The following is a 22,030-nucleotide window of genomic DNA, read 5'->3' as shown; positions in this document are numbered from 1 at the left end:
AAGTATTTGCAAGTTCTTGCAACTACTTCTCATTTCATTTTACTAATAACAAAGTTATCGAACAGTATTATGTAAAAGTTTTTACAAATTTGTACAAACTATTGGGTTATCGAACAGACCTATTACTTGTGTGTCTAAACTTCAAAAATTTTTAAAAGAAATTGAGAAGAAATTTTTTATTCCGGTTTGAACGTGTGAATTCGGACAAAAGGCGCCTACATTTTATATTGACATTTGTTTTACGCCATCAATAAAGTTTCACTATTTAGCTTCATTGTGTATGTTCAGTGTATGCTTTGTTGACAAAACGAAATTTGAATAATAAAATAACTGATTGAAATATACAATAGAATATTCAAATAAAAATACTTGAGAACGCAGAAAATCGGGAGAGATCATTATAAAAAGATAAGCTAAAACATGACAGCATAACAATGCATTAAAAATTCGCAATTTAAAAGAACAATTCGAAAAACATATAAATTCCTAAATATCCGTTAAAGGTTGCAAATTAAACTGTGCGCGCAAATCGTTTATACATATAAGAACAATAAAAACATGGATTAAGGTTCTCAGGTTCGTTATTCACACTTATGTATAAAATATGCAATATGAAAACCAAAAGTGAAGAAACAATGATGTTTACTGGGCAATCATTTTAAGGATTACGATCTGTTGGACCCTGGAGTGTTCGCACACCGTCTAGAACAGAAGAAGATTTTGCAATTTGCCCAATGGACAAAATTTGAAATTTTGTAAGTAAAATCATGGTATAAGTAAAGAGGTAGATTTAAATGAAAAAAATCTATAGAACCCTTGTTTTTCTTCAATTCCTAAAACTTCAAAATAAAAGCAACAAGTGGGTTTGTTTACAATGTATTTTTTGAGCATTTTATAAAAAATGCGAAAAATGAATGAAGAGTTAAGTTTTCTCCACATAATCGAGTTGTGAATATGATAAACTGATTGTTTCAATGCAAATCTCACCAATTTCTTCCATACAAATGGTCTAAAAACAATTTTAAAAATCATTGAATTCGATTGTTTTTAAAATTGTTTGGCATATTATTCAAACACCACACACACATACACAGTTTGTTTATATTGTTTTGAAGTTTTAGGCATACTCGAATGAAAAAATTTAAATTCACATAAAGCTTTGGCTAACCTTTCTTATTAAACCATGAGTAAAATATAATCCAAAATGTATAAAAATTTCCACTTAATGCATAATGAAACGACATAGATTTATATTTACTTTTAGGTATATACCTATGTATGTCCAATTTCGATGAAATTTAGAATGTTCCACAATATTTGGTCTAGAAATTAAATTTTTTTAATAATATCGAGATCGGTTCAGATTTGAATATAGTTCACACATATATTTTCATCTGATTTGAGGTATTGGAGTAACATATAGTTGGCACCGCCCGACTTTAATAATTTCCTTATTTGTATAATTCGTTGGAAAGAAAATATGCACAAACAAAAGATACGTTTTACAAGCACTTAAGGAATACTTCTTATCGGACCTATTTTCATGGAGCAATTATGAAAACCGTACTTAGAATAGTTGTAAAACAAGGAGATAGCAAAATAATATTGGAAAATACATAGGTACTACTTTGGTCTACTTAAACAGGGTTTTACATTGTAAATCAGTTAAGAGTAAAAGTTAATTAAATACTTCGAGGTAGTTTACACTATTTATCAATGTCATATGACACGAAATAAAAACATTCAATATTTACCCACGGAGGCAATGTTTAGATGTAGTTTTTTTTTAAATTTTTGTTGGTGTGAACGCACAGAGTAAATGGCGTAAGGAAAATCTCCAATATTACACATATTAGCGAATATATAACGATGGAAAATTTCATGTCATATGACTTTTAAATATAGTGTAAAATACCCTTACCAAACCTACCTTATTAAAATATACCAAATATATAAACTTGTTCAGTAAGTTGTATTAATGCATATTTTATTTTTTTTTAAAGGATTACATAAGTTTTGTATATACATTAATTTCCTTAATTGCTAGTTAAATTAATATCATTTACAATTTTATATTGTTCACTTTTAAAATATTCAAATCAATATGATTCATTCGTTTATATCTACAAATTATACTCTCGCTTACGTTTTAATTCTTCTCAGAGACCCAATAAATTACAAAAGCTTTTATACATTTTGGCATGCCGTCCCTTTAGGCAGCCATACAAATCGTTGATTTTTAAACAATCCGTTTTACTTAGGGTTTTTCTTTGGCCAATTCTAACACCCGGCTGTAGTGGTGTTATAGATGGCTTTTTACCTTTACTTTTACTAAAATAATATTCGCCATAGTGCATAACGGAGTTATAATCATATTCAAAACTATATTTTCCACGTTTCTTTGAGATAAGTTTAAAGTTTTTACGAAATTTTGGTACTATATTTTCCCAGTGTACCTTAATGTAATTATCACGATCCGCACGAGATTGTTCATGATAGATGCCAATGGCATGCATCAGTTCATGCATTATACGCCCTTCACTGCTGAAACAATGTGCACTTGTTTCATCGGGCTTTTGTAAAGATACCACTTGTTCGCCACCTTTTCTCCCAACATAAGACCAGCAGCCTTTGGGTCCCTCTTCAGGCGGTGTTATTAAAATATAATCGTCATCATCACCATCGTATGGTACAAATTTAATGCATGTCAAAGAGTTGAAGGTCTTTAGAACACGTTCAATAGCCCGGCGTTCGCGTGTATCGTAAAGATAGCTTATTTCGAACGGTATTGTACCATTGGGCCATAACCGTTTTGGATGTTTGTTTGGATTCACTCCCAAACGCAGGGTTAGATATGTAAATGGATCTATGGCAATATCACCTTGAAATAATCTCGGCTTAGTTTCAGGATCATCACCACCATCTGTTAAGTCATCTTCACTTAATGCTGGCCCAAATGGATCATATTCATCTGAAATAAAAAAATCTTAAATTAGTTTCTCTAGTTAAAAAAGAAGTACAAATCGTGTAAGATGAACACAAAATTGAAAATCCTAATGAAAAAAAAGAATTGTGTAAAAGTATCCTATATTTATAGCTGATGAAGAATATACCCATGCTACAGCACAATATGAAGAGTAGAGATACCCAAAAACAAAAATTCTAATTTTTGGAAATCCTACCCCAACAAAAGTTTCCATTTGATCCAAATGGAAAAAATGGAGGGTGGGAGTTCCAAAAAAATGTTTTGTTGTTTTTTTGGGTCGTTCTAGTGGAGAGGCTATTATAAGTTGTGTCAAGTAACATATCGAAATATTGTCCTAGCTATTTTATATTATAATCAAACTTCAGGCTGTAATTACGGATCGATGGTTGTGAAATTTGGAAGTTTCAACTACAAAAGACACCTGCAGTTGTTTGAGGATCGTAAATTTTTTGACGGGTTGAATGGATCAAAAACGAAATGTCGCTCTAAAGATCATTATAGACCGATAAACAAGAAATTATAAAATAGGTTGTATTTTGGGACATATATGAAAAGAAGCCTATGATCAGATAAAATTTAGCAGACGAAATCGAAAAAATGTCTTTCTTGGATGGCACATTTCGTTGAAGAAACTTTTATATTGAAGAGCCTCTCTTAACCTTTTTATAGGTTAACCTTTCTATGCTGTTGTATGTAGTCAGATAGCGGAACTATAGCGTAAAACATACATGATTCATATCATAGTAACTGGAATGAGTATAGTTCGGTGATGGGCTCCAAATATTGATGAAGCTCCCATAAACGGTACCCCCTGAGTATAGCTATTATAATGGTTTTAGCAATTGTTTGCAAACGTGTTTTATAAAAGTGGATCTTTTAGGTTCTAACGATACTTAGGTTAGGTCAGGGGAAAGGTAAAGGAAAAGACAATGGAAGCAGTAGGAGACTGTATAAAGTACTTATATAAATAGGTTGACATTTGAATATTGAAAATGCGTCGTAGTTGTTGTTGTAGTTGCCTCTACATGTTTAGCATGTGTAGGAGAAAGAAAGAAAAAAGAAAGAAAGTAAAATAAGATTAGAGCAAGCATGGTCACATTTGGCACGGCGGTGCCGATGATTTAGCGCAATTTACACGCACACGACCCGAATGCACAGAAAGAGCGTACGAAAGAGAACAAATGTTTTGATTTGTTATTGTTTTCTAGCTTGCGTGAATACAAAATCACTAACACACTGTTATAAGTTGCCAATATATTTCGAATAAATTCACATTTTCTCCGTTCTCTTTTTGGTCATGCCTGGATTAGAGGGACATTAAACGTTCACATCCAGTCCGCGGAAGCGAGCTGCCTCGACTGGATGTGTCCATAACGATTCTTGTGTAAGTTTAGCCGGGTTAGCTGGACATGCAAAGAGGTGTCTCGTGTTGTGGGGGGTACCTCCGCATTTTGGGCAAACATCCGCGATGTCCGGGTTCAGGGTTGAGAGGTAGCTTTTTGATAGTACCAATCTGGTATCTCTGGGTAGTGACCTTTTATCATCACTTATGGGTGGTGGTCTTCCACCGACTATAATACTGCTTGTGTATGATGATTTATAGTTATGCACCATCTCTGTGTGTACCTGTTTCATGGCTAGTTCAATGTCTTCGGGGGACGGGTCTGGGGGCATATGGGGGATGTTTTTAAGTTCGGCTCGGTAGTCTTGTCTTATGGGCTCGGCCCTCTCGCTTAGTGGGTTTTTGGAGCTAAGATGGTTAGGGTGGTTTGAGTTTTGATACTTTATTACACTATGCTGAGCATAGTGCAGTGTTCTTTGACCGGGAGCATCTCGGTCTCATGGTGGAGATGATTTTGATGAAGCTCCCTTTGAGTGGCAAGCAGAAGCTATTCTCATTGCATTGTTTCGTATGGTTTGAAGGTTTCTCCACTGGGTACCGCTTATGCTTGGGGCCCAGACTGGTGCCGCATAGTCCATTGGTGGATTGTTTCTTTATCCTTTCCCTCGAGTGCTACCTGCTAATGCCTTGAGAATTTTGTTGCACTTTCCCGCATTTTCTGCTACTTGCTCAGCATGTTTGCAAAAGTATTGCAGTTTACGCTTTCATGTTGCGCCTTCCCATCCATTTTAAATTTTCTTTGTTATTGTTGTTGATAACAGGTTCTATCGTTGAGTAGAAGGTTAAACTTGAAAATACACCAGTAAACCCATGCTGCGTGCGAACAAGCATTGGATAGTGACGTAAGATGTGCTCTATTGTATCCGTCTCTTCTTCATTTTCGCAGAGTCTGCAATAATCAACGCTGTCGTGATTCCATTTACTAGTAATGTCTTTAATGTAACAGTGCCTGATTTCAGTTGTACTTAGGTTTTATAGTGAATTTGTTCTATTCGTTGATAGAGTTGGCCAAATGGCTCTTGACAAGTTGATCCTAGGTTCATTATGCCACAATTCATTGACTCTTTCATTAATTAACGTTTTAACTTCTCGAAAAAGCTAACATAAGAGTTGTTTGATAGATTCAGTGGTTGCTAGATTTGTTGATTGTGTTCTACGCCTATCTAGTTCTGCCTTTTCGATACCCTCCACAAAGATATTCACCGATTCAAAGATCTCAGCATCCAGACTTTTTATGAATTCTGTCGTTGTTCAACGTGTATAAGTATTCAAGACCTAGCCTTTCACAGTAGACACCATCTTGGAATCCTCTGTATAGATTCCGTATTTTGTTTCCGCTTGTATCGCATTGAAATAATCATTTGCGACTTTATTAGGCATGGATATTAGGATCCAAATAAATTATGATAGAAAGCTAAAATTTTGCACAGATGCGTCTTTTGTTTGCAGACAAGTCATGTTCGACGATGATCTATATCGGCACACGTTTTAAAAAAGCCTCCATATAACGGTACCGCCCTTTTTCAGATATTTTGGAGTTTTTAGCTACATTTTCGGACCGAATTGGATGTAATTTGGCATTTACTGATCCTATTGGCTAGACAGCGAAATCCTATCCAAATGCATATATGGTTAGGGTGGTCGTAGAAAAAATCTGATTAGATGGAAACTCGTTTTATCTCAAAATAAAACGAATTGGGCCCAAAAATTTTGCATATTTTACATATTTTGCATATCGTGCATATTTTGACATATTTGCATAAAATGAGCATATGCAAAAATCTGATCTCAAAATAAAACGAATTGGGCCCAGAAATTTTGCATATTTTGCATATCGTGCATATTTTGACATATTTTTACATATTTGCATAAAATGAGCATATGCAAAAATATATACAAGGATTTGTGGTCCAAATATCCCACCGAAATGGCTGAAATTTGGTATTAAGTCTTCATAGGTCCACGTTTTCATATAACGCCCATAGAACGCTACCTCCTGATTTCCGATAGTTTGAAGGTTGTGGCCTCAACATCACACTGAAATGGCTGACATTTTGTATTAAGTCTTCGTTGGGAGTATAAAACTTTCCACCTGAAAATTGTCAGTATAGGTCCACGTCTTCATATAGCCCCCATAGAATGGTACCTCCGGATTTCTGGTATATTGAAGGTTGTGGCCTCAATATTCCACCGAAATGACTGAAATTTGGCATTTAGTCTTCGTTGGGGGTATAAAACTTTCCATCTGAAATTTGTCGGTATAGCCCCCATAGAACGGTACCTCCGGATTTCTTGTATTTTGAAGGTTGTGGCCTCAATATCCCTCTGAAATAGCTGAAATTTGGTATTAAGTCTTCCTTGGGAGTATAAAACTTTGTACCTGAAATTTCCCGGTATAGGTCCTCGTCTCGATATAACAACGTCCGTCTGTTGAAATCAAGATACAGCTCGCATTTTTTAATATAGAGCTTTGTAATTTGGTATAGAAGTTTCTATTACTCCTAGGATGTTTGGTATTGCAAATTGGCTATATCGGTTCAAGTTTTGATGTAGCCCCCATAGAACGATACCACCCGACTTTCGGTATTTTTAATCCACAGAAATGGCTGAAATTTGGTATTTAGTCTTCGTTGGGGTATAAGACGTTCCTCCAGAAATTTGTCGGTACAGGTCCATGCCTTAATATAGCCCCCATAAAACGGTACTTCTCGATTTTCGGTATTTTGAAGGTTTTAGCATCACAATCACACCCAAAATGGCTAAAATTTGGTATTTAGTCTTCCTTGGAGGTATAAAACTTTCCGTACGAAATTTGTCGGTATATGTCCACGCCTTCATTTAGCCACATTATCTTACCGAAATATAGGAAACTTGGTATTTAGTCTTCTTTGAGTCTAAAAACTTTCCGCCAGAAATGTGTAGGTATAGATCGATGTTATGATATGGCTCTCTTAGAATGGTACCTCCCAAATTTCGGTATTTTGAAGGTTAGCCAGATTGTTTTACCGAAATTGCTGTAATTTGCTATTTAGACTTCTTCGTAAACGAAAGGAAACTAATTGTTCTATTTTACTTCCATACAACTCGTGGTGGACGGTAAAACAAGTTCGGCCCGACCAAACTTAAAGCCGTTCTTACTTGTTTGTTATTAAAATTTACGAATAAAATGATCGATTTTGGACTCCAATTGCTAGGATGCTGTACGCAACACACTCACGAAGTACACATGAAACGATATAATCAGTTTTGAATAATATCTTGTTACGCGTCCGGATTATTAAGAAAGAAATTAAAAAACCCGAAATTCAGGCTTCAAAATGTCAGCATCAATTTAATGCGGATGCCGTCGATATATCTAAAAACAAACCATTCACTAGAATCATATAACTCATGGAGTATTCTTTGATTCTTTTTTTGGACATAGGTCTATGAAATGCAAGGTTAAGCCAGAAATCGGCAGGAAACATAAAACTCATTTTTCTACATTGATGCCAATACAGCTTTCAGGTGAATCATGTTTAATGGTCAATATTATGAAACCCCTCCATTTTAAGGAATTTCAGTCATATTATATAGAATATATTAACAGATCCACAAACCAAAACTTTATTGGTTTTTACCATACATATTATTGAACAGCATAAAATTCTAAGTCGATACAACCATGTCCGTCAGCTCGTCCGTCTGTCTATTGAAATCAGGATACAACTTGCAATATTTAAGAAAGAGTTTTATAATTTGTTAAAAAACTTTTTCTTACTCCTAGGATGTTTGATATTGAAAATGGGCTATATCGGTCTACGTTTTCATATAGCCGCCAAAGAACGGTCCCTTCCGATTTTCGGTATTTTGAATGTGTCAGCGCCATTATCAAACCGAAATGGATGACATTTGGTATTTTGTTTTCTAATTTTCCACTAGGGTTATGACTTTTCGACTTTTTTTTCTCAAAAATGATTTCTTGTAGCACGGATGAATGGACTTTTGCATATTGATCCCTAAAATATCGTTTATTCCATTGGAATATATAAATGTTCAGGCACAAATCGTTTTTTACAGTGCTCTATTTAACTTGCTTTGGCGTTTGTTTAGTTCAAGTCTAGTAACTCATTTTCCACACAGTTGCAGTTGACCAATCGTACTGAGGCTGCACACTTTTCAGATTTGGATGACAATACATTTTTTCCTATAGCCCCCAGGTGCTTTGAGGATATTGTCTTCATTTTTATTCAGAATTGGCTGTAACTTGGCATTTGGAGTTCCTAATTGTACAGAAACTTTCCCACCAAAAATTGAGGACATGGGTCAGATTTTGGTGTAGCCCCATATAACGGTACCACCTGATTTCAGGCAATTTAAAGTTTTTATCTACATTTTCGGGAAGAATATACTTATTGAAGAATATACTTGGTAATGCCTTTTTTTTGCTGGGTTTGGTTGTTAGTTTGAATTTTGTTTTCCCAGAAGATAGAAAACTTACTAGCAAAAAACTATCCATATACATATGGTGGTTAAATTGTAAGGGCCGATGTTGAATGTGAACCACACCTAAACGCCAAGTTTTTTTCCGAGTTTTATTTGACATTTCTCTATTTCAGACTTACTCAATTTGAACCATGGAGAGATACACAATCCAACAACGTGTTAAAGTTATCCAGACTTATTATGAAAATGGGTGTCAAATCAAAATGCATATCGTGCACTTCGTGATTTTTTTGGTCAATTTGATCGTCCAAATGTGCGTAGAATCGCAAAAATCGTGAAAAAATTCGAGCAAACCGGGTCTGTAGAAGATGTGAGAACACCAGTGCATGCTCGTACATACAGAAAATATTTCTGCTGTTCGCGATAGTGTGGCTGAAGAGCCGTCCACCTCAACTCGTGGTCGTGCCCAACAATTGCACCTCTCACGCTCGTCGTTGATGAACATTATGCATAAAGACTTGCATTTACATGCTTACAAGGTGCAATTGGCTCAAGAACTAAAGCCTTTTGACCATTCCAAACGTCGTGAATGGGCAGAATGGTGGCAAGAAATGGCAACAGTGGATGATCAATTTTCGAAGAAAATCATCTTCAGTGATGAGGCACATTTTCACCTCAGTGGATTCGTCAATAAACAGAATTGCCGCATTTGGGCGAATGAGAATCCAAGAGTGATTGTCCAAAAACCAATGCACCCACAAAGAGTGACTGTTTGGTGCGGTTTATGGGCTGGCGGCATCATCGGGCCGTATTTTTTCCAAAATGAGGCCGGTCAGGCAGTTACTGTGAATGGCGTTCGCTATCGTGAGATGATAACGAACTTTTTATGGCCCGAATTGGAAGATATGGATGTGGACGATATGTGGTTTCAGCAGGACGGTGCGCAACAAATTCAATGGCCGTGTTATCTCACGTTATGGCGATGTCAATTAGCCGCCAAGATCATTTTGACAAGGTTGGACTTTTTTCTTTGGGGTTATTTGAAAGAAAAGGTGTACGTCGATAAGCCAGCAACAATTCAAGAGCTAAAGGATGAGATAATTCGGCACATTAACGGCATAGAACCTCCATTATGCCTCAGGGTCATCGAAAATCTGGACTATCGGATGGAGATGTGCCGCCGTGGTCGCGGCGCCCATTTGGCCGATATTTTGTTCCATACATAATTGAGTAATACCAATATATCATAATAAAATAAAATTACAATAATTTCCTAAATAGTTTGTGTTTTATTCAAAATCAACATCGGCCCTTACAATTTAACCACCCTATCCAGGTTTTAGTCTGGTCTCCATTCATTAATTTAGTAATGTGTGTTGTCAGAGGATACAACAACATTGTTATTGAAAATAAAATGTCAATAAAAATAGTTGATAATAGGGCCGTTCATAAAATGTTCTTAGGAAAACATATGGTAAAAACAAAAAATGTTTTACAATCGATGAATCCGAGTTTCACCCATTCAGAATTCGCGAACTGTTACTTACTTACTTAGCTGGCCTTTTACAGAACATTTGTTCCATAAGCCGAACTAAGAAAAAATCTCCAATCCTCTCTGTTTGCTGCTGTATTTTCCCAATCTGGGATATGTAGCTTTGTGATATCTCGTTTCACTTGTTCGCTCCAACGAAGCTTTGGCCTTCCAGATCTGCGAGAACCTCCATGCGGCCCGTATTTATACGCCTTTTTAGCGGGTTCATCATCACTCATTCTTATAACATGGCCTAGCCATCGCAATCGTTGTATCTCGATTCGTTCAACTATATTGATGTCATTGTATAGTTGATACAGCTCGATGTTCATACGACGCCGATATTCGCCGTCAACACAGATTGGCCCGTAGATCTTTCGAAGAATTTTTCTCTCAAACACACAAAGCACTGCCTTATCTGCTTGAGCAAGTACCCATGCTTCGGAACCATACATTAGCACGGGTAGTATCAGTGTTTTGTACAGTGTTATTTTTGTTTGACGAGAGGTGGCTTTATTCCTAAACTGCTTACTCAGCCCAAAGTAGCATCTGTTAGCCAACACTATTCTTCTTCGTATTTCACAACTGATGTTATTTGTTGTGTTTATGGCGGTGCCGAGGTAGACGAAGTCCTTTACTACCTCACAATTATAGGTACCAACATTCACAGATGGTGCGGTGTTTATGGACATATTACGCGTCGATACCATCAACTTGGTTTTTACGCCGTTTACTGCCAGACCAACTTTAGCAGATTCTCTTTCGACTTTTGCAAAGGTGTCAGTTACTTCCTTTACCGATCGACCCATGATGTCAATGTCGTCGGCATAAGCCAGTAACATGTGGCTGTTCGTGTATATCGTTCCATTTCTTTTGACCTTCGCGTCTCGTATGACCTTTTCCAGCAGGATGTTGAATAGATCACACGACAGGCCGTCTCCTTGTCTGAAACCTCTTTTGGTAGTAAACTCTTCGGAGAGGTTCTTTCCAATTTTAACTGAGGATCTCGTCTCAGTTAATGTCATTCTACAAAGTCGAATGAGCTTTGCAGGAATACCAAAATCAGACATGGCTTGGAACACCTTTGAACGTATAGGGCTGTCGAATGCTGCTTTATAATCGACGAAAAGATGGAAGGTGTCGATCTGCATTTCTTGGGTCTTTTCCAGGATTTGTCTCAAGGTAAATATCTGGTCAATGGTGGATTTGCCAGGTCTAAAGCCGCACTGATAGGGTCCAATAATTTCATTGACCATAGGCTTTAGTCTCTCACACAATATGCCAGATACTATCTTATATGCAATAGGGAGCAGACTTATGCCCCTATAATTGGAGCACACAGTCTTATCACCCTTCTTGTGGACTGGACATAGGATGCTCACGTTCCAATCGTCGGGTACGCGTTCTTCCTGCCAGATGGTGCTAACTAGCTGATGCATACACCTTATCAGCGTGTCGCCTCCGGTTTTGAACAGCTCGGCTGGTAGGCCATCTGCTCCTGCCGCCTTATTATTCTTCAGCCGGTTTATTGCTGTCCTTACCTCATCTTGGCTGGGCGGTATACATTCAATACCATCATCTGGGATTGGATCTGTGGTATCTTCGCCGTCTTCACTGCTATCGGATACCAACAGTTTGGAAAAATGTTCTTTCCATATCCTGAGCACACTATCTGTATCAGTTACCAAATTACCTTGTTGATCTCTACAGGACGATATTCCTGTACCAAAGCCATCAGTTTGATGCTTCACTCTTTGGTAGAATTTTCGGACTTCGTTCTGTCTCCTGTACATCTCCATTTGTTCACACTCCCTCTTTTCCATTTCTCTCTTTTTCCTGCGGAAAAGACGTTTCTCCTCTCTCCTTTTCTCCCGATACCTCTCTCGTGCGCTACGCGTTGCTACTGATTGTAAAGTAGCCCTATATGCCGCATTTTTTTCTTCGGTAGCAGCACGGCACTCCTGGTCATACCACGGATTCTTTGGTGGAGGTCTCTGGTATCCAAGTACTGATTTTGCGGCTGTTTGCATGGAGTGGGCAATATTTTGCCATTGTGCTGATATGTTATCGGGACGAGAAGCGCTATCATTAAGCAATTGGGTCAGTTGAGTGGAATATGCTGTGGCTATCTGTTGTGTTTGCAGCTTGGCGATGTCCAACTTTCGTGTTGTGTCTGTCCGTGCTTTATTTGCAACGTTTAGACGGGTACGTACCTTTGCTGCAACGAGGTAATGGTCCGAATCTATGTTTGCTCCTCGGAACGATCGTACATCCAACACGCTCGATGAATGTCTTCCATCTATCACAACGTGATCAATTTGATTTATTGTTCTTTGGTCTGGAGACAGCCAAGTGCCCTTATGAATATCGAGATGCTTAAATCTGGTACTGCTAACTACCATGTTTTTTGCCGCTGCGAAGTCTATCAGCCTCATTCCATTGTCTGATGTTTCACTATGTAGACTGAATTTCCCAACTGTTTGTCCAAAGATATTCTCCTTTCCAATTTTGGCATTAAAATCGCCTAGAACAATTTTAATGTCATGGGCAGGACAACGGTCATATGTTTCTTCTAAGCTCTCGTAGAATATATCTTTGGTCTGTTCGTCCTTGTCTTCGGTTGGGGCATGAGCGCAGATAAAGCTGATGTTGAAGAATTTTGCTTTGAATCGAATTGTAGCAAGTCTTTCATTCACTGGGGTGAAGCTGGAGACCAGATGTTTTAACCTCCGACCAACTACAAAACCGCAACCAAACTCATGCTTTGTGTCATGGCAGCTATAATACAGTGCGTCACCTTTAGGTGTTGTTGTGACATCTTTCCCAGTCCATCGTATTTCCTGTATGGCAGTAATATCGGCTTTGTACTTTCCAAGTACGTCTGCCAATGCGAAGACTGCACCTTCTCTATAAAGAGTGCGAACATTCCAGGTGCAGATTCGCAGATCATGGTCCTTAAAACGTTTGCGGGGTTCGTCAACTTTAGAGGGGTTTGTTTTTCTTTTCTTTCGTTTTTTCATAGTAGGCTGTTTTTTTTTCTAGGGGAGGGTTACTAACCCGACGCCCAAACCCAAGTTTTTAACGTTCTTATGGGTGAACGCGCGGCACATGTTAGCTCACTACCTTTAACGGGTGTTAAAGGCAGTTCCCCAGGTGACACCACGGGAGGTCAGTGTCCACTTGAGATGAAAGAGGGACCAAGATAAATCCTGGGCTTTGCCATGTTAAAACCGGTCAGGACCGTTCCTTGGTATCTTCCATCCCCTACGTCACCTGTTACTATATTCAATATAGTATGACTGAAATTCTTTAAAATTAAGTGTTGTAGGAGGGATCCTATAATGTCGACCATTAAAATTATTTTTTGTGGAAGCTGTGTTGGCATCGATGTAGACAAATGGGTTGAACCACCTAAAATTGATGCTGAAATTTTGAAGCCGGAATTTCGGGGTTTTTTGAATTTTTTTTAATAATTCGGACGCGCAGTAACATCTTATTCAAAACTCATAATAGAATTATAGAACTCGTGATTTTACGTTGTTTAATGTATATCTTATGAGTGTGCTCCTTACAGTATCCAAGTAATTGGAGTCTAAAAGCCAAAATTTGATGCGTGAATTTTCTTAAAAAAAAAAACATATTTTTGCGTGTAATATTTACAACTATCATTCAATTTCCTTTGAACCCCTCGTGAATTCAGTTTTTTTACGCGACGGATCTAATGAGCCCCTCAGCGATCCTATCCGTACATAAAAGTCGTGGATATAGATACCTTGAAAATAGGAAAATCAGCAAAAATATATTTGGACAAATCCGCATACTAAACCGCGATTTTCTTTAAAATGGAATCCTTTATACGCGATTATAATATTTGCGAAAACGCGTGTCAGAAATACGCGAGTCATATGGTTTTTTTACGCAAAATAGAATGTGGAGGCACATCCGCGGTTTCTAAATATATTTGCAAAAATATTGTCTAACAATATTTTTTTTCTCTTTTGTTGCTGCTATAATTTGCAATTTATGTACCCAATCTTTATAAATTTTATATTTTTCTACGCATTGTCTAGATTCCGCAGATGTTTTTTAATTTATTTTCTAATGCTTCGTATGAACTCTGGGACAGGATAATTTGGATTTACTTTAATATTTGTTTATTATTTGTTGATTTTTTGCGAAAATAATAATAAATTTAGTAAATATTTAAAAATCTACGAATATATATGGAATGCTGTTAGTTATTTATTCATAAATTTTCTCATAAAAACAAATAAGAGATTTTTAAATATTTGTTCTTTGTATGAGAATAAAAACCGCTATAACTTTTGCGCGCATCGGACAAATTTGTGAACGCAAACAGATTTGAAACCAGAATTTTTTCCTTAAGCTCTGTAAATGTGCACACAAAAAAAATTTAATTTTTTTCAAATGGAATTGCAAAGGAGTTTTTGGTTTTTACCATATATATTTTGCTTTTCTAAATAGTCATACTTAATCCCAATCCCATAAATATATTTTTAAAACACTGTGTGTAATTTTTTGAGTCATGGTTTTTTAACCATATTCTGACACCGCAGTGTGATAGAAGACCAAAAATAAGAAGATACTTGCCCCGGCGTTTTTCCCTATCACTTCAACTTTCGGGTTTATGGGCCCCCAAAGACCTGAGGCATTGATGTCAAAAGGGATAATTTTGTCAGGGACATATCTTCTAAACCGCTAAGAATTTGAGTTTACTCGTAGAAGAAAAGTTGTAGCACTCGTTTTAAAGAATAATAATTGTGAACACATAAAATCCATTCAACCTCACCTTCAAGGTCAAAATCGTCAAATATCAGTTTTAATTTTTTCTCGGATTTTAGTCTAGAGATATCAAACTGATCAAAATTGAAGCAAACAACCAACAAGAAAAATGTACCTTAGATCTTAGCAAACATCTTTCTAGAACATACGAACTCTGTAGAAATGGTTCTTAATGGTCAAAATTGCAAATCAAATGCTATTTTTATCCTATTTTCTCGGTCCTTGCTCCATAGATACTAAACCGTTCAAAATTCAAGAAATCAATGGACCACAATAATTAGGCAACAACTTTTTGGAACATACGAAATGTCTATGACCGGTACTTAAATGTGAATGTAGCCAATACTTTTGATAATATTCGATTTTTTACTTTTTTCGCCGATTCCGGTTCACAGATACCGAACCGCCCAAAAATTAAGGATACATTGAACTATAAAAGTGTACCTAAGATTTCAATAAACAACTTTCTAGAACATAAAAAGATTCTAGGAACGGTTCTTCGAGCACAAAATTCGATTATTTTACATCATTCTTTCCTGTTCAGGTCCGTAAATAACAAACCTTTCAAATTTCCTTGAGTTTTGAACAATATCCCAGCAAAATTTGAAGGAAGGGGTTCTTTGCGATGACGTGATTTCATGTCATCTTTTGCATTGGTTCAAAGGAAGTCGTGAAAGATCCGATCTTTTCATTAGGATTTGAACCAATGCATTTGTACCCATTCCATCGATCCAATAGAGATGATGTTTGTGTTTTTATTTACACATCTGTTTATTTTCAGTTTGGTATGTTCCAGTACTGCAAGAATCTACTAATTTTTACTATTTTTTCCCGATAACTTAAAGGAAAAATAGTTATCGTAGTAAAAATTAGTAGATTCTTGAAGATTCTGAAACAGATCAAAGTTGTTAGAACTGTCGTCGTGATGTTGTCTTACATTTCCTGCATATCAGACAACTAAAACTTCTAAACAATTGGTATTGTATGAAACTCTAAATGTCTGCAATAAAAATGAAGTCCCAATCATCGAGCTAAAAATAGAATCGGACTGCACAAATTGCTATTTTAAAAGTTCCCTTGTCTGTTCTAAATCTGACATAGAACGAAATCAATCAAATCTCGCTTCTTGAAATTTGAAAAATATTCCGAAACGAAAAGGAACAAGAATCTGAAAATAAAGAAGAAACGACATTTGGAAAGAAACAATTAAAAATAAATTAAAAAAGCATAAATGATATTTTCCAGAAAAAGTCTCTCCTCGTTCGTTACATTTTGTTCTTAGAGATCCCTAAAGCAAGCCGGGTTGTAGATCCCTACATATTTTCGTCACTAAACAAAAGAGTATAAATTTCCAAAATGTTGTTATAAAATAACAAAATTATAAAATAAAAGTAATTTACGAAATAAAAATACTTAAAGGAGTGCAGTTGGAGTCCATGGCGAAATCTGAACTGGTGATGGGAAGATAATAGAAAAAACCTTTTGAAAGATGAAAGAATATCAGTTGCGGAGAACGGAGGCAGTAATTTTTTGCGTTGCAGGTGATTACATTGCAATTTTGGATGTAAACTTTTTGCTGATCAATTAATTGTAGTTATTTTGTGTATTCGTTTGAATTAATAAAGAGTTTTGTTTGTCCATATTTCAATAGAGCATTTCCATTTTCCAAACAAGACATGAAAATTTCATGTCAACTGGTTGGTGAAAATGACATGTCAAAGAATGGGTGAAAATGACGTGTCAATGCATTGGTTAAAATGACATGCCAAAGCATTGGTGAAAGTGACATGTCATTGCATTGGTTAAAATGACATGCTTAGGATCCAAAAAAGAACGTCATCTTTTGGGGGTCACGCTCATATAAAATTCATGAGTGAAAATGACAAAAAGATGACATGCCAGATCACTTGCACCCATGATTCAACTCATGATTTTTCATCGAAGATTTTACTGGGATGTTACTTCCAGACCTGAGCTGGGGAAACGTTAAAAATAATGGCTCTGTTCCAGAACCTGCAAGAAGCTACTATTTTTTACTACGATAACATTTTTTCCTTTATGTTATCGGAAAAAATAGTAAAAATTAGTATATTCTTGCAGTACTTGAACAGACCAAATTAAATTTTTTGTGAATTTCAGCTTGAAGAACCATTCCTAGAATCTTTTTATGTTCTAGAAAGTTGTTTATTAAAATCTTAGGTACATTTTTGTAGTTCAATGTATCCTTAATTTTTGGGCGGTTCGGTATCTGTGGACCGGAATCGGAGAAAAAAGTATAAAAATCTAATATTTTCAAAAGTTTTTGGCTATTTTCACATTTAAGAACCGGTCGTAGACATTTTGTATGTTCCAGAAAGTTGTTTCCTGATATCTTTGCTAAATTATTGTGGTCCATTGTTTTCTTGAATTTTGAACGGTTTAGTATCTATGGAGAAAGGACCGAGAAAAGAGGATAGAAATCGCATTTGATTTGCTATTTTGACCATTAAGAACCATTTCTACAGAGTTCGTATGTTCTAGAAGTTTGTTTACTAAGATCTAAGGTACTAGTTGGTTGTTTGCTTCAATTTTGATCGGTTTGATATTTGTAGACTAAAATCCAAAAAAAAAAAAAAATTAAAGGGGAAAATTGACCTTGACGATTGTTGAATTGGTTGAATGGATTTTATGTATGTGTTCACAATTGTTATTCTTTAAAACGAGTGCTACATCTTTTCTTCTATGAGTAAACCCAAATTCGTAGCGGCTTAGAAGATATGTGCCTGACGAAATGATCCCTTTTGACATCAAGACCTCAGGTCTTTGGGGCCCATAACCGCGAAAGTGATAGTGAAAAACACCTGAGCCACTCCTTTTGGCAGTTTTGACAGTAAAAAAATAATACCTTCAGTAAAAATGTCATTAAACTGTACTTCAGCGAAATGTTTTGACTTTATTAAAAATCATTTCAGTGCCCAAGATTTCCGTCTAATGTGTATTTAAGTATAGTCTTAAAGAGTACTTTTTGAAATTAAATTGAAAATACACGCTTATAATCCTGAAAATTCATTTAATCTTGAAAATTCATTTTCTACTCAAATTCACTTAAAACTGCAGGCTTCTAAAATTTATTGAAAACCCCACGCTTGTTGTCCTCAAGAGCGTTTTTTACATTTTGTTTTAAATCCGCGCTTGTAGTCCTCAAGAGTACCCTCTAAAATTTGCTTAAAAAACCTCGGTTGTAGTCCTCGAGAGTACCTCCTGAAATGCATTTAAAGATTCACGCTAATAGTTCTCGAGAATACCTTCTACAATTTATTTAATAATCCACGTCCATAGTCCTCAATAATCCGTCTTAAATTTATTTCACATTCTCGTTAATAGTTTTCCGTAGTATCTTCAAAATTTGATTTGAAATCAACTATGCAAATCGGCCAAAGTTTATAAAAATTCACCATTCATTTAAAGTTGCAATGTAATAATTAATTCACTTCATTTAACTTCCTCATATTTAGTTATGGTTTATTATATGTATTTCTTTTTTTATCAAATTCACTACATAATGCTAATTTTCACATTCCATCTTCACACATATTCGTATACGTAAATATCGATACACACCTAATCCAACATTGGGAAATTCATGTTCGAATAGATCCACTCCCGCCGGATAATATTTATTCGACAATTTAGCACTATTTGCCGATTGCAAATTTAAAACAACAACAACAATGCAAATAACACCGATTATCGGCTTCAAATCAAAGCAAAAGAAGGTGCGTCTCTTGGGAACCACCATCATTCACCGAACATTGAATGCAAACTATTTTCACATTCGAACGAACCCGCTGAGTACAAAGCAATAGCATTCATTCCTTTTGCGCGATAAAAGATCTATTTGGCCGTCGTAAAGACACGTTTCTATTTTTCTAATGATTAACTTTAGAAGGCCACAGATTTTACATATTTCGCTTTTATTTTGCTGGTTTTATGTCAAATTAGATTTTATGACTTTTTTGTGTAATTTCCAACGTATAGAAGGCACGCGCGCATGCGTTTTTTGTGGATTAGATAGGAGATGGTGGTTTTATGTGCGCCGCGTTCGTTATGTTAGTTACGAGAGTTAAACTGCGATTAAATAAATAATAGCTTTGAATGTCGTTGATAAGTGTTTTGTGATACGACCGAACGACGACAGGTCGTCTTAGCCATCCGTAGTGTAGTGTTTGGCATCGAAAGAAACTTTGCTTGGTTGGTTGTTAGTTAGCGGCAACATGCATATGTGTTTACTTTCGCTGAGATCTAGAGCTGATATTTAGCTGAAGCGCAGCACCAACCACCAATTTGTCCACACAAACCCCCTAACCAGCTCAAAATAATATGAAGACATTCCGTTTTTATGAGAGACAAGTGATTGTGATCTAAAAATATTCCGTTTATAATATGAGCTTTTAATCAATACCTTAATGTGTTATGACACCTACTACGCTTATAAAAAATTCCAGTAAGCAATAAATAGGAAGAAGATAAATCGCAAAATTTATAGTAGATGCACAGTTGAACTATAATAAGACATATTCGATTTTTTTATTGAGCTGCGCTAGTAGACACAACTAAGTGAATGATAAAGGTTTGTGGAAAAACGTTCTCTACAATCCTTTCAATTTCATCTCCGAAATAGTGAACATTTTTGAACATGAATTGGTAATTGTAGAGCTATTGAATTTTGGCTTTTTATGTGAATTATATGAGTTATTGTAATTACTAGACATCGGATTTTAGCATGTTTTTTATTTCTTATCCGATTGGACTCAAATTTTGGATCTAGGCGTTTTGAGGGTCAATTTTTCGATATTTGGGGTCATATCAAAAACATGCAAAAAATATGCAAAAAATATGCAAAATATATGCAAAAAATATGCAAAATATATGCAAAATATATGCAAAAAATATGCAAAATATGCAAAAAATATGCTAAATATGCAAGTGTTTTTTTGACGAAAATCGTCAATTAAATTTGGAAAATCATCAAAAAAGCCTTCTAAATTAAGTTTTTTGCCGTTTAACATAGTTTTTTGCAGATTATTATGTATTTAACACTCTCAAGATATTCCTACACGCAATAAATCTGGACTAATAAGGCTTAAATCAGCTTTCACAAGGTGAGAAAATGTGAAATAACCCAGTATTCCTATTACAACATAAGTTGCTTCCTATACAAGTGTAGATAAGGGAAAAATTTCAAAAACACAATCAGAAATGTCAAAATCAACGTGTCCAAATATGGTGATAGTTTCTAGAGTTAGCCATCGCAATTTTTGTTTAAATAAAATCGCAATTTTTTCTAGTTTTTGGAAAAAGGGTTCGTTTTTTACCATTACCATTTACCATTTACTCTTCCAGGTTCTGGAATATAACTATTATTAGAAGTATATGTTTTGAATATTCACATATTAGATTTGAATATATTTTATAGTGTTTAGTCCATTATTCAGTATATACAGACATAAATTGGCAATTTTTGTTCTTTGTGGTCAAAAAGATTCTTTGGAAAAATGCTCTAACTGCCGCTTTAATATTGATGACATGGTTTTAGTTTAATACACTAAAAATTCATAATTTTATAATATCGATCTATATTGTACGCATACAACCGCTTAATGCAGAATTGGGAAATGTTCACTCCTCGACGAAAAGTAATGCATTATTGTTATACCCATCCACGATGAATAATAAGCAAAATGAAGAACACCCAATGATTAGTGCAAAATGACATCACTCAGAAAAACCACACATTAGCGTGGTAGTGGTAAAATAAGTCAAAAACCTTAGAATTATCTTTAACATGGCAAAACCACTGACATATTTCTGCTAGAAAAGCATTTGGAATGCTAAAAAATATAGTTCACTAGCGGACCCGGCGAACTTCGTCTCGCTATTAAGGAATAAAATTTCATACAAAAACTCAATTTTCGATTTTTCCAATTTTCCGACTTTTCCAGAGAGATTTTCCAAAATTTTCTTCGGTAAAGACCTTCTCCTCGAAAATACGAATAACTGACAAAAAATTTTACAGAAATCGGCCTAGCCGTTCTCATTTTATGAATTACTATACATTTTTTACACCATTTTTATATATATAGATAGACGATTCATTCCTGCTACAGGAAAACAATTTTGATAACACAGGCGAAAAGTCCTTTTGTATAGACAATTGTTTAACTTATACCTGCCCGTGTACTCGATAATTTGTACTAATTATTACCAATGCTTCGAATTTTGACAGTTGTTTAATGGAGAAGTTGGTGAAAAAATTGTTTCAGCAACATTTAGTAAAAAGTATTGAGTACAAGGTTGTCCTTGTACCTTTTATGGCACATTAGTCTTGTTGTAGTGATTTAATCATAGAAAATAATTTATTTTCTTTTTAATTCGTTAATCCGGACAATTTGATAATTCGTATACCGCCGAAACCTGTGGTGTAGGGATTATCGCGAATATACTGTATATATGGGAGCAATATCGAAATCTGAATAGATTCTTACCAAAATAAATAGGGATCGCCCAAAAAATCGGCCAAAAAATCTCCAATTTTTATGCGAATTGGTCTAAAAATGTGACCTGTACTTGGTTTTCAAAAAGACATGGCCAGATGGATAAGTTCGAATCTATACAGATCATCAAAAAGAATTGTGGGTCTATTTCTTTTCATTCTGCATGTTGCAAACTCATTCACCAAGACATAATACCCTTAGGGTATTAAAATATAGTTACACTATGCAACACTGAAAATGCAAACAACTTCTAGTATGCATTTTTTGAAAGTACATATTTAGACTACAAAAACCGTAGTAGGGTTTTGTCCTGTCAGATCCAGTTCGGATTTTATGGCCTCATCTAAACA

The 22,030-nt window shown here is 35.6% G+C and overlaps 1 protein-coding gene across 1 annotated transcript; it reads right to left on the bottom strand.

Annotated features, from left to right (window-relative positions):
* Window positions 1-1,958: 1,958 nt before the first annotated feature.
* On the bottom strand, window positions 1,959-19,347 carry LOC141389180 (hatching enzyme 1.2). The gene is made up of 2 exons (XM_073960311.1): window positions 18,748-19,347; window positions 1,959-2,971 (listed from the first exon to the last, which is right to left on the bottom strand). The coding sequence occupies exons 1-2, from the start codon at window positions 18,926-18,928 to the stop codon at window positions 2,160-2,162; spliced, it is 993 nt and encodes a 330-aa protein (XP_073816412.1). The 5' UTR covers window positions 18,929-19,347; the 3' UTR covers window positions 1,959-2,159.
* Between the last annotated feature and the right edge of the window lie 2,683 nt (window positions 19,348-22,030).

Source organism: Musca autumnalis, unplaced genomic scaffold (assembly GCF_047663935.1).
Source record: "Musca autumnalis isolate F117 unplaced genomic scaffold, ASM4766393v1 scaffold_1, whole genome shotgun sequence".
Lineage (NCBI taxonomy): Eukaryota > Metazoa > Arthropoda > Insecta > Diptera > Muscidae > Musca > Musca autumnalis.
This window is presented reverse-complemented; position numbering and strand designations above follow the sequence as displayed.